We start from the raw sequence: 12,567 nt of genomic DNA, 5'->3' as shown, positions 1-12,567 counted from the left end.
GCTACACTTCATGGGTTGGGGACATGGACTAGTAAATACGAAAGTCTTTGCTGTGCAAGTTTGAGAAACTGAGTTTGGATCCTGTGAAAGGCTGGGTGGGTGTGATGGTCCACCCGTGTTCCCAACACACAGCAGACAGAGACCAGATCTTCCAAGTAAGCAAACTAGACTAGCCGGTGCCATAGACTCTGCGTTCAAGTGAGAGACCCTGCCTCAGTCTTTGTGATGGAGAGCGACCGAGCAGGACAATGGCAACCTGACCTCCACATGTATGTGCACACACATACACAGGTATCCACCCCATGTGGCCCGCCCCCCATAAGCATGCATACACACCACACACATGCACTAAAAATAAATCAGTTGCATGCAGAATTGTGCTCTGGTGTGTCTGGCTTTCAGAAATGTACACAGCTAAAAATAAAGAGCAGTTTGGTGCTTCTAGGCACAGCCCCCAGCCTTGTATTTGGAGTGCTTTTGTGGATCCGACAATGTCAGAGTTAGCATCTCTGATGTCACCAGCAGGTTTTCAATGCCTCAGGCCATGTGCAGACCGTGAAGACACCCGCCCGCCTTGGCTTCTGTGGCCTTGCGTCATCCACAGGCTCGCTTTGAGCCAGGACAAGTGAACTGTTTCTTGGCAGCAAAGTTTCCATGTGCTGGGGGTAAATTATCCGGGCCACTGGCTTCCTGCAGGAAGCAGCCCACTTTTAATCGTCCTCTGTATACATGGGCAGCTCATTACCTCTGTCGGTCATTGAATGTGTAATGTGACTTATGGATAAACTACAGAATAGTAAGAGCCAGCAGGGTCAATGACACCTCAGAGTATAGTAAATCACCTGAGATATAAAGTCTTTGGTGTGGTGGATTCCAGGTCAGCCATGGCGACCTTGTCTCAAAACAAACAAGGACCCCCCCCAAAAAAAAAAAACCCTCCAAAAACCAAAACAAACCCCTGTGGTACCGGGTCTCCCCCAGACCCACCTCCACTCCTGAGTTTTAGCATTGCTTTCCACTCACCAGCTGGGGCGTCCACTGCCCACCCTTGACAGCCACTGGTTCAGAGACCCTGCCCACTCGTCTTGGCCAGCCCATTGCTCGCTGTTGGCATGATCACCTGGCACTGCCTTTCCATGTGATTTCTTTTCACCCCTCTTGGTTCTTGCCAGGCCAGCCATGACCACTAACTGTGTTTATAAACCTAATACAAGGAGTGTAAATCTGTGCTGAGATGTCTTGGCCCTCAGTTCCCCTGTTGCAACATTGATACTGCACTCTGGGCATACTTGGCACAGTCCTTGGAGGGGGAAGGGTGGATGGGGTGGGCACAGGAGAGTGAGGACTGACTGAGCAGATGAAGATGTCCCCAATCATTGCTCTGAGCTGGCCCAGGCCAGAGAGAGCAAACCTTTGCTGTTTAAAATCTGGAGCTAGAGCACGTTGTTTCTCGTAGTAGAAGAAAAATTGAAATCATCTGAGGAATCGTTTTGTTTCTGATGGGAGTTATAGATAATACAGGGTCGAGACAGGTTGTTGAGGACTGTAGTTTCCAGAACTTCTTGCAGTGGTGGGCTGCCTTAGGGTACACACATACAATTCTTGGCTTCTCCCCACCCCTTGCTTGCAAAAACACCCATGTTGGAACGTGAATAAACAGGCCAGAGAGGAAGGCAGAGGAGCCTCCTGCCCTCAGGCAGAGCTGGCACAGGCCCTGCGTGGCCTGTTGAAGCCTGGCAGCTTGCTGCTCAGAGCGGAGCAGAGGGCCACTGAATTGATTAGGGTTTGGGTTGCAACATAGGCTTCTGGGTGGCATTATCATGATCCAGGCAAAGACCTTTGAATAGGGGCCCTCTGGTGGTTTGGGAAATCTTGGGTGTGTGTGGCCCATATGGAGCCTGCAGGGCTTTGCCCTCAAGTCTGTCGTGCTGTGAGAGTCCCAGACACTGGCTGGGCTGTGGGGCTGCTGCTCCCCCACTGTGGACTCCGACCCCTTGGTAAGAAGAGAAGACCATGCTTACCAGGCTGCCTCTGACGCAGTGTCCCGCAGCTCCTTTGGTGGCACGTGGGACTGGAACGTGGCAGGTGTGAGATCACACCTTGTAAATGGCAGAGGGGCTGCCAGCTGGCCCTGCCGGGATTAGATGCACTCCAGTTCTGAGTGGTGTTTGTGACAGGCCCCTTCCTGTGAGGCTCACGCCCCCAGGCTTCCTTCCTTCAGAGACCTCAGTCCAAAGCCCTTCACCATCATTTCCGAGGAGACCCGTTCACCAGCCTTCGGAGACGTAGGGATTCTTCAACACGGTCATTTGCCATGTCAGTCTTCTTCTTCTTTTTTTAAAGTTTTCTTTTGTTTCAATGTTTTGAGAAAGGGTCTCACTGTATAGCCCTGGCTGGCCTGGAACTCAATAACTTGCTATGTAGATCCTCCTGCCTCTACCTCTGGAGTGCTGGGATTAAAGGCGTGTGCCAGTGTACCCGGCCCTTACTAGTGTTCATTCTACCTGTATCCACAGCGTCTGGAGTCAACAGTCTCCAGGCTCAGTGTCTGGCTATCAAATGTTGTAGTTAGGACCAAATGAAATAAGATCTATGGATGTCAGTTATTGCTCTCACTAGGAACACCATCAGAAGTTTGACCTTGTGGCAAAGGTCAGTATCCTAGCCACCCAGGAGGCTGAGGCAGGCAGATCACAAGTTTAAGGTCTGTTTGAGCTATAGGCCTATTTGCAGGCCAGTCTGGGCAACTCAGGGAGACCCTGTATCTAAATGAATAAATAAACACAATAGGGTGGGTCGAGCAGCTCAAGAGTGCTTACCTAGTATGCATAAGGCCTCGGGTTCCATCTGCAATATTGCAAAAAAAAAAAAAAAATACCGTCAGTTATTGCAAATGTTGTTATGTCAGGACTAAAGACAGGCAGTCATAACTGGCTCCTGAAAATGCGTTCCCTTGAATAGCATGACTGCATCACTGAGCAGCTTGCTACAAACCCGGAATCCCAGGCTGTACTCCCTACTTCTAGATTTAGAATTTATGTCTTGTTGGAGAGGTGCTGTTTTAGAATGTTCTCTGCTGGCCAGTATTATGCTGGGCAGTGCATAAGTGACCATTCTTATGAGGGGGCTGGGGACCGAAGAGGCCTGCCACTACCTTGGTTAGAGCAGCGCCTCCCTCATGCCCAGAGCAGCGTCTGCTGTACACTGGCATGCTTTCCATGGCCTCTCTGGAAATGTATTTAAATTTCAGCCTGTGTTTGCCACTGTGTAAGGATGGAGGAGGATGGGGGCGTGTGGGGCCCGGCCTACGTTATGACTTGCTGTGGCTAACGACCTCTTGGGCGTGGCTCGTCTGCATCACTGCATCCTTCAGCCAGGCCTGGTCTATGAACACTACCGTTCAGTGAACAGATGTTCAGGGTCTTTCACCCCATTGACCGGTGAGCGAGCAGAGCTGTGAGGTCTGGGATTGCCCAAAGCCACCCGCCAGGAGAAAGCCTGTGCAAACTGCTCTCTGCCTTTCTTTCTCCTGCTTGTCACTGGCATGGAGCAGCCACCTTGGAAGAGGATGCCCCGCAGGCTGCACAGCAGGTGGTGTGTGGAGACTAATCAATGAAAGAAAATCTGCCAACCCCAAAGAAAAGACTGGGCCTGTTATACTTAACAAGAGGTGGGAATTGGCTGGGCTGCAGTGTGCCTCTGACAGCAAGCAGTCGGCACGGAGCAGAATTGAGAGCCCCACCCACGGCCAAGCCTGCTGCTACTGCATAAGGTTTCTACATTAAACTATAGGTGGCCTGATTTAAAAGCAGACTGTTTTATACGTCGCATAGTGCTGTCTAGACTGGGGAACATTTATGGACGTGGCTGCAGTGTGTCAGACACACACACACCTGAGCCCCTTGCCCCAAACTTGCCCTCTGCCTTGTGCTGGAAAAAAGTGGATTTGGGGTTGGGGAAGATGTGTGATTTAAGACATCTGATCATCAGCTCTAAGTCCTCTGCTTCTCTCCATAATCCTTTGTAGACATGCACATTGAAAAACTGGAAAAAGGGGGGCTTCCTCTGTAACGCCACACATGGCCTCGTAGATGGTTTGGCCACAAGAGGAGTGACATGATTTTTGTTGTAATTTTCTCCCATTGTTGGTGCATTTCTGCCACCCCTTGCCTTGAGGACATGATGGACGTGTCCTCCTACGTGTGTGGCCTAGGCAGGGACAGGTGCTCAAAAAGAATGAACAGTCACAGATGATGATGCCTGAGGTCACGATGACATTGCATTTCCTTGTTTAGCTGGTGGGCATTTGCAAGAAGGAAATCGGGGTGACCTGGGGTTGCTTTATGGGTTCAGGCTGTTTGCCTTCCTGTTTGGTCTGAATCTAAGGACACAGGTACCACTGTACTAACAATGGTTTCAGCTGTCTTGAGCATACCATTTTAGGTGACATTCTATTCCAAGACCAGGATGGTGCTGTCCAGTCTTGTCTTCACTTTGGGGAAAACAATCATGGTCTCCACATGTAAGACCTCCATTTACTGAGTCTTGAGGAACCAAGGGGAGTTCAAGTTTGCTTTGAGGAAGAAAGGAAGGGTCTACTTATGGGACACTGACTCTGAGTAAAAGTGACTGACATTTACTGAGCAGTTACCTGGTCCAAGCATGTCTTAAGCACCCCACATGCAGTGTTTACAGGACCCGTGAGACAGATTCTGTTAGCGCCTCACAAATGGATAAGGACACTGGGGTATGGAGAAGATACAGAGCCTGCTCAAGGCCACACAGCTAGAGAATGGTTTTAGCCAGGGTACTGAGCCATGTTTCTAGCGTTTACCCATAATACCTGCACACTAGCTCAGTTTACCCTTTTCCTTCTTGAGGAAGAAACCCATGTAGGGGCTGAGGTTGTGGGTCTCCATTCTCTACAGCTTTAAAACAGGAACTTTTTGACTGTCCGGGTCCTACACAAATGAGCCTAGTGTGCAAGAAACAAACAAGAAAGAAGACTCAGTTGTTAGCTGACGTCCCGAGGAAGATGGAGTGGGATGGGTAGAGACGAGGGCCAGCAGTGTGGCTGTGCAGTTGGAGGAGGAGGAGGCATGAAGCAGAAGCTGCCGTGAGAAGGAGAAGGATGCCAAGACCCTCAGCGCACAGAGCTCTTCACAGTGCCTGCCTGTGTGTTAGATGCTGGCTGGATGCTGACTCTTAGGATGGCTGTGACAGTTTGAACTGGCTGGCCGGCTCGTCTCCACGGGGGAACCCAGCGTCTGCCTGGCAGTTGCACTACATTCAGTGGTTTCTGGCCTTTGTTTCCCCACAGTTCCCACCCCCCCATTCGAAATGGGAGCAGAAATGGGCCCCTGGCGTTTTCAGCGGAAGGTGTGCTGCCGTCGCAAAGGAGCTTTTGTTGGAGGGACAGTCGCCCTGGTTATTAGTGGTTGTGGAGCCTTGGGGTTTCTGCGCACTGAGTGGGGCTTGATCAGAATGTGGACACTTTCCCTTCATGCCCAGCTGGAAGCACTGGCTTGGCGGTGGCACCATGAGACCCTTGGCCTGCCGCTGGACTCTTGCAGGGAGTGGACAGAGGGCTCATTTTCCTATGGATTAGAAGGTCCTTACTTCTCTGACCCTGGGTGATGCAGGCATGCATTGCTGTTGTGATGTGACAATGGGGCTCCCTTGAGGCCGAGCTCAGCTTGCTGCACAGCCAGAGGGGTGGCCTCTGTCCTTGGCCCATCTTTAGTTTTTGAAGGAATGTAGAAGTTGGTCCAGCAGCCACCCACATCCTCCAGGGCCTGTGTGTGTTCACTGTCTGTTTCATCCAGGAATCAGCGCCCAGGATATAGGCCTCACTCAGCCAAAATAAAGCTTTCCAGTCATGGCTTTCCTTCTGACGTAAGCCGAGGCGGCTTTTCCTGCTGCACACTGAATGGACCTCTCATGAGGGGCCTGAGCAGCACTGAGTCTGGCACTGTGGTTACAAGAGGCCTTGAAGTTGGAAGCTCGTTCATCTTCCCGAAGTTTTCTTTAACCAGCCAGGATGGTGGGGGATGCCTCCATTGGATCCCCAGCTGTGTGTCCTGTGTGTTGTACTTGTGCCCTTCTTTGATTACCCAGGGAAACAGGATGTCAGGGAGACCAGAGATCATCTTTATGTGCGAGCATGGGCAGCATCATTTAGTGCGTGTGCCTCCCCCCTTTAAATAAAGAGTTTTGTTCATTTATTTAGTGTGTGGGTGTGCATACATGTGTGTGTACATGTGTGCATGTGTGCGCGTGTGTACTCATGTGTATCACAGTGCATGTGTGATGGTCAGAGACAACTTTGCCTTTCAGGCTATGCTTTCCCCCACCCACCTTGTTTTCTGAGGTAGTGTCTCCTTTGTCCTGCTGCACTGTGTGCTCCAGGCGAGCTGGCTGCCACGACCTTTCTGAGGGTGACTCTCCCTGCATTCACCCTGTCACCACAGCAGTGCTGGGCTAACAGACAGCAGCCACTGTGTTTGGCTGGCTCCACTCCCCTCCCGCTCTCCCTCCCTTTCTTTCAAAATGTGGGTTACAGGAATCGAACTCATGTCTCCAGGCCTTGCTGCAAAGCGCTGTTAACTGCTGCTGCATCTCACAGGCCCTGCTTTCTTCTCTTTTGCCCCATTACCACTCTGTAGTCTAGGGTCTACTGCCCCTCCCATGCTGCTCTCGCCTTTTCTTTCCACCTGATTCTGCCCGCCTGTGCATGGTCTGGCATGCACCCGGCATGGGGGTCAAGGACAGAGACACAGCAGAGGTAAGCTCCCCAGCTGGGAAGGTAAAGGGCTGTGGAAGTGCACATCCTGGAGAGGGATGGTGTAAGGACAAATACAGCTGTGGCAGCTCAACCAGCTTCCAGGAGGCTAGCACATACCAAGGCCAGTAACAATGGCTCCCAGTCCCTGACGGGTCTCAGGTAGAAGTGCTTTCATTAACGTGCGTTTCTATTTATAGTTGGTGGGAGCTGGGGGGGCAGGAGTTGCAGGTGTGGCTCCATTCCTGCTGTAGTGGGCTGGCGGCCCGTGATGTCACCTGTGGTAGTCAACGCGTGGTTAGTTGTGGACTGCTTCTCACATGGACTTGTTCTTTTGCGGATAACACCATGCCTTAGAACCCAGAGGGATGGGTTAACTGCCTTAGGAAGGATGGAGGCCGGGGAGAGCGCATCTGGGGAGCTAAGCAGGCTTACGTGTGGCAGTGGGTTGGGTGGAGGCTTCCCTGTTTTTGTCCACTGCCGACTTGTTTGTGCGCAGACAGACTCATTAGACGCTTGTTTCCGTCTGATGTCCTTTCACAGGCTTGCGTGGCCTGTGTGCTCGCCCCGGCGCAGACACTGGCGGGGAGCTTCTGGAGCTGACAGGGGCTGGGCACAGAGAGAAGCTGTCATGCATGCCCTTTGCTTTGTAATCGAACCTGCCTGGGAAGGGAGGAGGATGCGGAAGGATGTGAAGCCTAAGGAGATGTGTGCGCGCAGCCTGGGTTGGAGTCTTCAGAGCGTGGGGCTGGAGGGGGCGCTGGGTTGGGATTGTCCACCCAGTGACTTTTGCTTGTTTTTAAGTCATCACTGCAGCTTCACAGCCAATCAAATGCTTAGATTTCCCCTCCAATGACTGACCTGCAAAGCCGCCTCACCTTTGACCCCTTTTTGACCCCCAAAGGATCAAGCCTCCTAGAATAAATGAATCTTGCCTGGTTAAACAGCCACTGCCTAATGAAGCAGACCCAGAGCTCAGGCGTTGCACGTGAAGGCCTGACAGGGGCGGCTGGGGAGCTCTGTTGTGGTGTTGTCAGTTTGGCCAACCAGCAACATCTGTATTTATTTTCCCACCCCGCCTCCCGCACCCCAACAATGGCTGATTGGCGTCTGTTTAGTTCTCTGATTAACGTTTCATTTCCTGACTTTATAGGTTGCTATAAAATCCATCCGTAAGGACAAAATTAAGGATGAACTAGACATGGTTCACATCAGACGAGAAATTGAGATCATGTCATCCCTCAACCATCCTCATATCATCAGTATTTATGAAGGTCAGTAATTCCTCTCCCCTCTACTTCTGTGTTAGTTACCATTTCACATACCACAGCAGCCTTGCCAAGACTTTGAGGTAATTGCCCTTCTGGGCAGGAGCCAAATATTTTGCTTCATGATATAAAAATAGCCAAGCATTATCTCTTCCTTGGTTACCTTGAATGCAACTAGATACATGTCGGGCAGCGCATCTGAGTCATGAGCATCTCTGGCTGCGCCTTTTTCCTCTTCCCAGTTCCTTCACTTTGGCTGTTGCTAAGTAACCTGTCTTATTGAAAGCCAGTGTGCTGGGAAAAAAAACAAAAGGCTGCTTGCTCGGTGGCCAGTAGCAGTGGGTACATTGTCAGCGTCATCGACATTGTTCAAACTGATGCCACTTCGGATGAAGAGGTCCTCCAGGTCATTCTCCGTGAGTTGGAAATAAATTCAGAGGCTGAAGAGTCAGGGAGAAAAAAGGCCCTGGAGTCTTCCCAAGGGGAGTCCAGCTTGTAGCTGGTGTTTATAAAGCACAGGGCAGGGAAAGCTTGTAAAATGCTGAGCTTCACTTTAGCTTTGGGCCTTTACAGGAGGAAACAGAATGTCTAAACCTCCCACAGCCAGTAATTCTTCATATTCTGTAAAGATATTATACACGCCGTGACTGTTCATTACAGCAGAGATTGAAAAACAAACCTCAAAGTCAAGAACAGTTTCTCTTTTCACTCACAGTTTGACAAATAATTCTTACTTAATTAAAAAACAACAACACCTCATTTCTCTCTCTATATGTGCGGTTTTTATTCAGGGGTAGATTATACCGTGCTGGTTGCTCTTTTGCTGGCTTTTTATCATTTTATATCATGCATCTCTGTGTCAAATAAAGACTTCCCATAAAGACATTCTACAAGGCTTTATAATATTTCATTTAGGGGCATACTGTAATTTATCAAGTCTAATTTCTTTTGCCAAACATTACTGTTACTCCAGATTTCTAGTTGTTACAAACAGGGTTTATGGACCTCCATTTATGTATTCATTTCTGATTATTTTCTTATGAAAAATTACTGCTTTTAAACTTACTGAGTCCAGTGTTTTCCCATATATATAAGTATATGTAAATAAAATGTATTTTATTTTAATTCTAAGATATATTTTAAATATATTTGTATTTGTGTAATTAAAAATAAGTATTTATGTATATATATATTTTTTTGAGATAGGGTCTCACTATGTAGCCTTAGCTTGTCTGTAGCTCATAGAAATCCTCCTGCCTCTGCCTCCTGAAAGCTGGGATTAAAGACCTCCCCAGAATATTTTTAATTATGTTGTTAAGTCAGAAAAATGAACTTCTTTTAAAAAATGAACTTCCTTTTCATTTCTGGCCCATAGAAATGTCTCAGGTAAAGATAGCAAGATGGTAGCCTCAGATTTTTAGTTCTCCTTCATCTGTCTCCTTCATCTTTTTTCCCTGTTACTTCTTATCGAGAAGTCAACATTAGTAATACCGTTTTTGCTCTTTTCAATCCCAGGAGCTGTTTGTTTGTTTGATCTCCTCCAGGATTGAGTTTAAAAATATTTAATTTTAATTTTAAATTATATGACTGTTATTTGTGTGGGTAGATGATGTATGTGAAAGCCGTGCCCAAGGAGGTTAGATCCCCTGGAGCTGGAGTTACAGGAGATTATGAGCCGCCTGAGGTGGTGGCTGGGGCAGACTTGGGTCCTCTGGAAGAGCAGTGCACTATCTTACCCCCTGAACCGTCGGGAGAGCAGTGTGCTTCCTTACCCTCTGAACCATCTCTAACAGTCTGGGGATGGGATTGTTTTTAAATGGAAATTTTCACTTATTCAATTACGTATTGATTTTACAAACACCTCTTTGGTGGCCCTTGAAGTACAACGTCTGGTCAGCAGCCTTAGAAGATGAGAAGACATGAGTCTCAGGTCCTGGTCTGGGACCACAGAATGGAAAAGTCCGAGCCAGGCCAGGCCAGGCCAGGCAGTTCGGCGAGCTTTGGTTATGCACAGGGTTAAGTGGACTACATATGCGGCAGTGGATAAGACTTGCATCATAAGCAAGGAACTACAAAGCGACATAGACAACGTTTTAATTATGTGGGGACTGGGCTGCTGCTCAGTGGTGGAGCACTTGCCTGGTGTGAGGCCTTGGGTTTGAGTGTTTTTAAAAGTATTATGTAGTTAGGTGAGCATCATAGAGTGGGTCCACAGAGGCTTTAGTGTTAGGAATGTTCATGCAGATGTGGGGCATCCTAGCTGATCCTTAAAGATTTTTGGAGGGAAAAGTTAGAAAAAACAGAAATCCGCTTTTAAAAACAAAGCTAAACTTGCCCGGTGAAGGAGATGTTTCTGGATGTTAGAAGTGAGCAGATACACAAATGTGGGCGAGAATGAATTTCCTAACTTGTTGAGGGGTTTGCTCTACGTGGGTCCGTTACTATGGAAACCAGAGAACCAAAGTGAAGGATGCCCTGTGTAGTATGGACTAGGCTGAGTCCTGTGATATGTGAACACTACTGTTTCTGGGTGATCAGCTATGCGCCCGGCATGGGCTTCTCAGGTTTCTTATTTAGGAGACCACCCGCAGTAACTGACTTCCGGCATGGAGAAAGTGACTTCAGGTCAGGGTTAGAGAAGCTGGGAGCCAGACAGGATCAGTGGGGAACAGGAAACCATTGTCCTCCCAAAGGGAAAGGCCGAGCTGGACCCTTATACAAAAATATTCTGCTGCCAAGGTTGCCTTGGTCATGGTCTGTCCCCTCCTGGAGGATTCTGGAAGAAGAGAAACCCTGACATTATAACTTTAAAGATGGCTACTGATGTGAATGATGTGAGTTAAAGTTCTTTTGGTGACTAGGACTGATCTCTATTAAGGCCTCAGGAGGGATCTTGGGCCCCATTTGTACCTTGAGGGCATGTTTTAGGCAGTCAGAGAAGAGCTTGAGTTTGCAAGTCAGACAGACTTGGGGTTCAGCTCTAGATGTGGCCTGGACAGAAGAGTTTGGGGAAGATGGTGGGGGTCAATAACACACCTATCAAATGGGCATGGCAGGGCTGGGGATGTAGCTCAGTGGCAGAGCACTTTCCAAGTGTGCATGAGGCCCCATGGTACCGTAAGAAGGATGGCGACCACTCTCTCCTAGGGCACAGCACACACAGGAACTCAAAAAGACAATTATGACGGGGAAATACAGTTATCTCATTCCACTACATGCAGCTAGTGGCCACCATACCGAGCAGTGTAGATCTAGAACATTCTCATCACCCCAGAAGTTTCCTTTGGATAATGCTGCTATATATTGTTTATGTCCGTACACATGGGTTGCTTTTTGTTTCTGAAGGTAAGTCACATTCCTTTCATTGATGCTGTAGGGATTCCTGTCTGTAGATAAGTTAAATGGGATAAAAACATCCCACTGTCTTTGTGTGTTTTAGACCAGCAAATGCTATGCAAATAAATTTCCCAGGGACTTTCATGTAGTGTTTTGTTTTTGTTTTTGTTTGTTTCTTAAAATTCTCAGCTTTTAGTCTGTTCTCCTACACAGGCCCTGTGTCTCCCACATCCACTGGGGTGAGGGCAAGGGGGCTGGGAACAGGCTTGCTGAGGCTGTTCCAGCCCTCACACCTCTGACTAGGACCCTGCTTTCCTTGGTCCCATGACTTTGTCTTCTTGCCTGGCACCCCAGGGTCTTGCTCCGTGCGTGGAGTTGGATCTCCTAGTGTTTTCTGTAGAACCCTTTACAGCATACAGAAGTCTCTTTGGATCCCCACTGCCAATCTGTGAGGTGGGCAGGTCAGGTAGTTGTGGACACTGAGGTCCTGGGAGGGAAATAATGACTTGCTGGGTGTACTCATTTGCTCGGGCTTTGGTAATGTAGTACCACAGGCTGGCAGCTTCAAAAACAGAAATCTGCTTCTTTTCCATTCTAAGGGCTGGCATCTAAGATCAAGGAGAGGCTATGAGGGAAGGAGCTGTTCCAAGCTTCTCCATCTTCTCACAGGGTCTTCAAACCATCTTCCCTATATCCATGTGCAAGTGCTCTCCTCCTGGACCATACTAGGTTAGGGTCCCTGCTAATGGCCTCATTTAAACTTAATTATCTCCGTGAGGACATTTAGATGGGGCCACACAAGGCTTCAATCTCAGTTTTGAGCAGGGGACACAATTTAGCTGGTCACACAGCCCGCTGGTGGTCTCCTGACTGCATCCTCTTTTCCTCCCAAGTGCCTCCACCCTGCTGGCTCTGTGGCCATGTCACCTGACCTTTTCTTTCCTGACCTTGTTGCCCATCCAGGCCTGAACTTTGGCAGAGGAGGTGCAGAGGCCCAGGGGACAGAGGGGAGGCCTTGCACGTCTGGGGGATTGTGTGCTGTTCCCCGCCACTCCCAGAGTGAGAGGGAATCTTCTGGAAACTGAAGGATGACAGGCCATCCAGGAGTCTGTGCTGGGAGCAGACGTGTTCATTTGCTTCGTGGATTGTCTAAGTGGCCATCTGGACATTAGCTAAGTGAGT

General features: G+C 48.9%; 1 protein-coding gene across 1 annotated transcript in view; it reads left to right on the top strand.

The window, feature by feature from the left end:
• Window positions 1-12,567, top strand: part of Nuak1 (NUAK family kinase 1) — a 67,693-nt gene that overhangs the window by 21,911 nt on the left and 33,215 nt on the right. Inside the window, exon 2 of the mRNA XM_028883620.2 lies at window positions 7,935-8,055. Coding sequence (XP_028739453.1) covers window positions 7,935-8,055 — 121 coding nt within the window. The remainder of the gene's footprint in view (window positions 1-7,934; window positions 8,056-12,567) is intronic.

The sequence above is a fragment of the Peromyscus leucopus genome, chromosome 18, assembly GCF_004664715.2.
Source record: "Peromyscus leucopus breed LL Stock chromosome 18, UCI_PerLeu_2.1, whole genome shotgun sequence".
NCBI classification, from domain to species: domain Eukaryota; kingdom Metazoa; phylum Chordata; class Mammalia; order Rodentia; family Cricetidae; genus Peromyscus; species Peromyscus leucopus.
Note: the sequence above shows the minus strand (reverse complement) of the source record. Positions and strands in the feature narration are given on the sequence as shown.